The sequence below is a fragment of the Harpegnathos saltator genome, unplaced genomic scaffold (genome assembly GCF_003227715.2).
Source record: "Harpegnathos saltator strain DR-91 unplaced genomic scaffold, Hsal_v8.6 scaffold182, whole genome shotgun sequence".
In the NCBI taxonomy this organism is placed as follows: domain Eukaryota; kingdom Metazoa; phylum Arthropoda; class Insecta; order Hymenoptera; family Formicidae; genus Harpegnathos; species Harpegnathos saltator.
This window is the reverse complement of record NW_020229964.1, coordinates 1124443-1127369: the sequence shown is the minus strand read 5'-3', so window position 1 is coordinate 1127369 and position 2927 is coordinate 1124443. Positions and strand designations below refer to the sequence as shown.

The 2927-nt window shown below is 32.0% G+C and overlaps 1 protein-coding gene across 1 annotated transcript; it reads left to right on the top strand.

The window, feature by feature from the left end:
- Window positions 1-300: 300 nt before the first annotated feature.
- On the top strand, window positions 301-2927 carry LOC105184289 (uncharacterized). The gene is made up of 2 exons (XM_025297641.1): window positions 301-737; window positions 2396-2927. The coding sequence occupies exons 1-2, from the start codon at window positions 525-527 to the stop codon at window positions 2510-2512; spliced, it is 330 nt and encodes a 109-aa protein (XP_025153426.1). The 5' UTR covers window positions 301-524; the 3' UTR covers window positions 2513-2927.

The following is a 2927-nucleotide window of genomic DNA, read 5'->3' as shown; positions in this document are numbered from 1 at the left end:
ATTAATTGGTAGAAAAAGATAATATAATAGAAAATGAAGATTTCTAATGTAAATCTGTAACTACAAAAATGATGTGATATCAAAAATATAAAACTTATCATTTTAAACAAAAAGGGAAAAAAGGCGCCAAGTATACGCGCAACGCGTATTGTGTTATTTTTAGAAATCCTAAACTCAAATTATTTTTTTCAACTGCTACTTTAAAAGCTAACCATATAAATATAAATCCAAAATTTAATTTTATTGCAAAAGAACGTCAGTCTCTTTACTATAAGATCTCTTTATTATAAAATTTTCAGGGACTACGAGTATTCGGGACGATTACAAATGTTGGTAGGAAGCTAGAGATAGAGAGAGATGTGAGGACGTTGCCGTCAAAATGAGATAACGCGCACTTTGCCCCCTTTGATAAAAAAGAGACTACAATAGACTATAAAAGAGACTACATTGTCCATTCTGTGCATCAATTCCAATCAGTCGACTTAGGATTCCGGCCTCTTTTTGTGAGGGAAAACACTAGCAAAATGAGGTGTATACTCGCAATTGCATTTACCGTCGTTCTAATCGCAACTGAAGGCAACGCCATGCCGGCTAGTGATGTCGAGAACCAACAAACTACTCCTCAGCCCTTAGAAATTTACGATGAAGTCAGAAAGATTCAAACTACATTCAACGCCCTTTACATTCAGCTACAGAAGGTGTTAAACTTGCCTAATAAACAAGAATACATCAATAATGTGAGTATAACAACCATCTTATTAACTGCATACAGGGTTACATCCAGAACATGACTGTGAAGGCAATGAACATATATCTATCAAATTATATTCATATGTGCTTTATTTAAAATATGTTCGTTTAGTTTAAATATGTTTGCATTGCATATAGTTTCGTTGCAACGTCGGATCCGAAATGTTTGATTAATTAAAGCGATTAAAGTCTCTCTTTTCAATGTTGACTCAAATAGTTTCGTATTTTTTTTTTTTTCCAAATTAAGTTCTATATCAAATATGGTCATCTCAATTATACATTAACGTTATATAGATTGACTTATTTATTTGTAGTCTCGCAATGTGAGATCTCGTACTTAGATTTAGAATTAGAGGTTTTGTGTTTAAATTTTCGAAAAAAATGTCATATTAAGGACGTTGAATTACACAATGTACATTTGCAAGAAATGCCGTTCAGCTTGTCGGTGTCTTAAGAGGACTGAAGAGTCAGATTGCTAAAAAAATCGCTGGTTTTTTATAATATTTTGTGACGAACTGAATAAATGTGCAAGAATAAAAATTTTACGTATATTTATACAACATATGAAGAGTAGAAAAATTTAGTTTATTAACAAATATTCATATATATAGCTGAAGAACTCTCCTTTTTTTCAAGTTGTTTTTTGCAGTAATATCTCGGCTTTCGGTGGTCTGATCAGAGCGAATTTTAGCTAGAAATCTTCAGGAAGCTTGTCATTATCTGGTGAACCACTTACAAAAAATCAGACAAAATTAACAAAATAGCAGCTATTATTAGAAAAAAATTTTAATTTTCCAGTTCTTTTACAATGAAAAAAAATTAATATCTCGAAATGAGATATTTTGACAGAGTTGTTCATGGTTCACCTGAGAACCAAATGAATAAATATTATTGCTTTAAAATTTCAAATCGATACGAAGCTCAGTTCGGAGAAATCGCTGCAAAAAGTTGAACAATAAAATTTCAAGAAAAACGCGTTTAAAATTTAAATGGACATATATTTATATGAGTATTTGTTAATAAACAAAATTTTTCTACTCTTCACATGTTGTATAAGTATATCTAAAATTTTCATTCTTGCACATTTATTCAGTTCGTCACAAAATATTATCAAAAACAAGCACGATTTTTCAGCAATCTGACCTTCCAGTCCCCTTAAAGCAATCTATCAGGAATAATTGACATGGCAAATGACATATAGCAAAAAATAATTCATAAATTGCGAACGCAAAGAAATTGACGATGTAAGAATCTGCAAATTATCTTGCCCTTTGAGATACGTGGATAAATATTACATTCGTCATCTGTATTGCATTACGTTATATTAAACGAATCTTTTGTATTATCTAAAATAGTATTGTAACTTGTAACTGGCAGAAACGTACATGCAATTCACTATGGAGCGATTGCACGTGTTCAAAGTCGTTGATCACGCAGGCATAGATTAGCGAGTCGAGCGATTGAGACAACTAAATATTTAATAAAAGTAGCGAATGTTACTATCTCTAGTAACATAATGTATTACGTGAAAAATATCATTCGTGCGTGTTCCGCTGTGAAACGTGAATAAGTAGATTGAAAACAAAGCAATATGCAAAATTTGGAACACATCCAGCTTATACGCACGATGAATCATTGTTCGCAGGCGGAGGAGAAAAAAAAACCCGAGTTCAAAAATCTATTGGCAATTATTAACACTATGCAGTCTAAGGCATCAATAAAGCTACCGCAAATAAGGTCAAGGAACGAATCCACTCCATGAGAAATTTGAAGAAAGTTTCTGCACCGTAATAAATGAATCCCGTTATGGAGAAAGTAAACCAAATTTTTGAGAAATTATAAGATATCTCTCAACTTACTAAGGATGTTGCTAACATTGTCATGCAAGCTTCTGAAAACTTCAAGAATTACTTGCAGCAGGCGACAACACAAAAGAGAGCGACAGAGAAACACAGTTAAGATACAAAAATACTTCGTAAATTATTCGCATGCGAAACACCTCGGCCATTATGTACAGAGAAATTCAAAGTTCAATTAATCAGCGAATATAACTTCACACCGTATTGTAATCAGACCGAAGAACTGATGAGTGATTTTTAATAAAAGTATTTAACGGTTTATATCTTTTCGTTCTTGGTTTCTTTTCGTAAACCTTCATTATGTTAAAATATTTAAAC

Excerpts from the sequence above, each read along its gene's own strand:
- LOC105184289 (XM_025297641.1), top strand. The coding sequence starts at position 525 with ATGAGGTGTATACTCGCAATTGCATTTACCGTCGTTCTAATCGCAACT. Across the intron at positions 738-2,395 it reads AACAAGAATACATCAATAAT|GCGGAGGAGAAAAAAAAACC; the intron begins GTGAGTATAACA and ends CATTGTTCGCAG.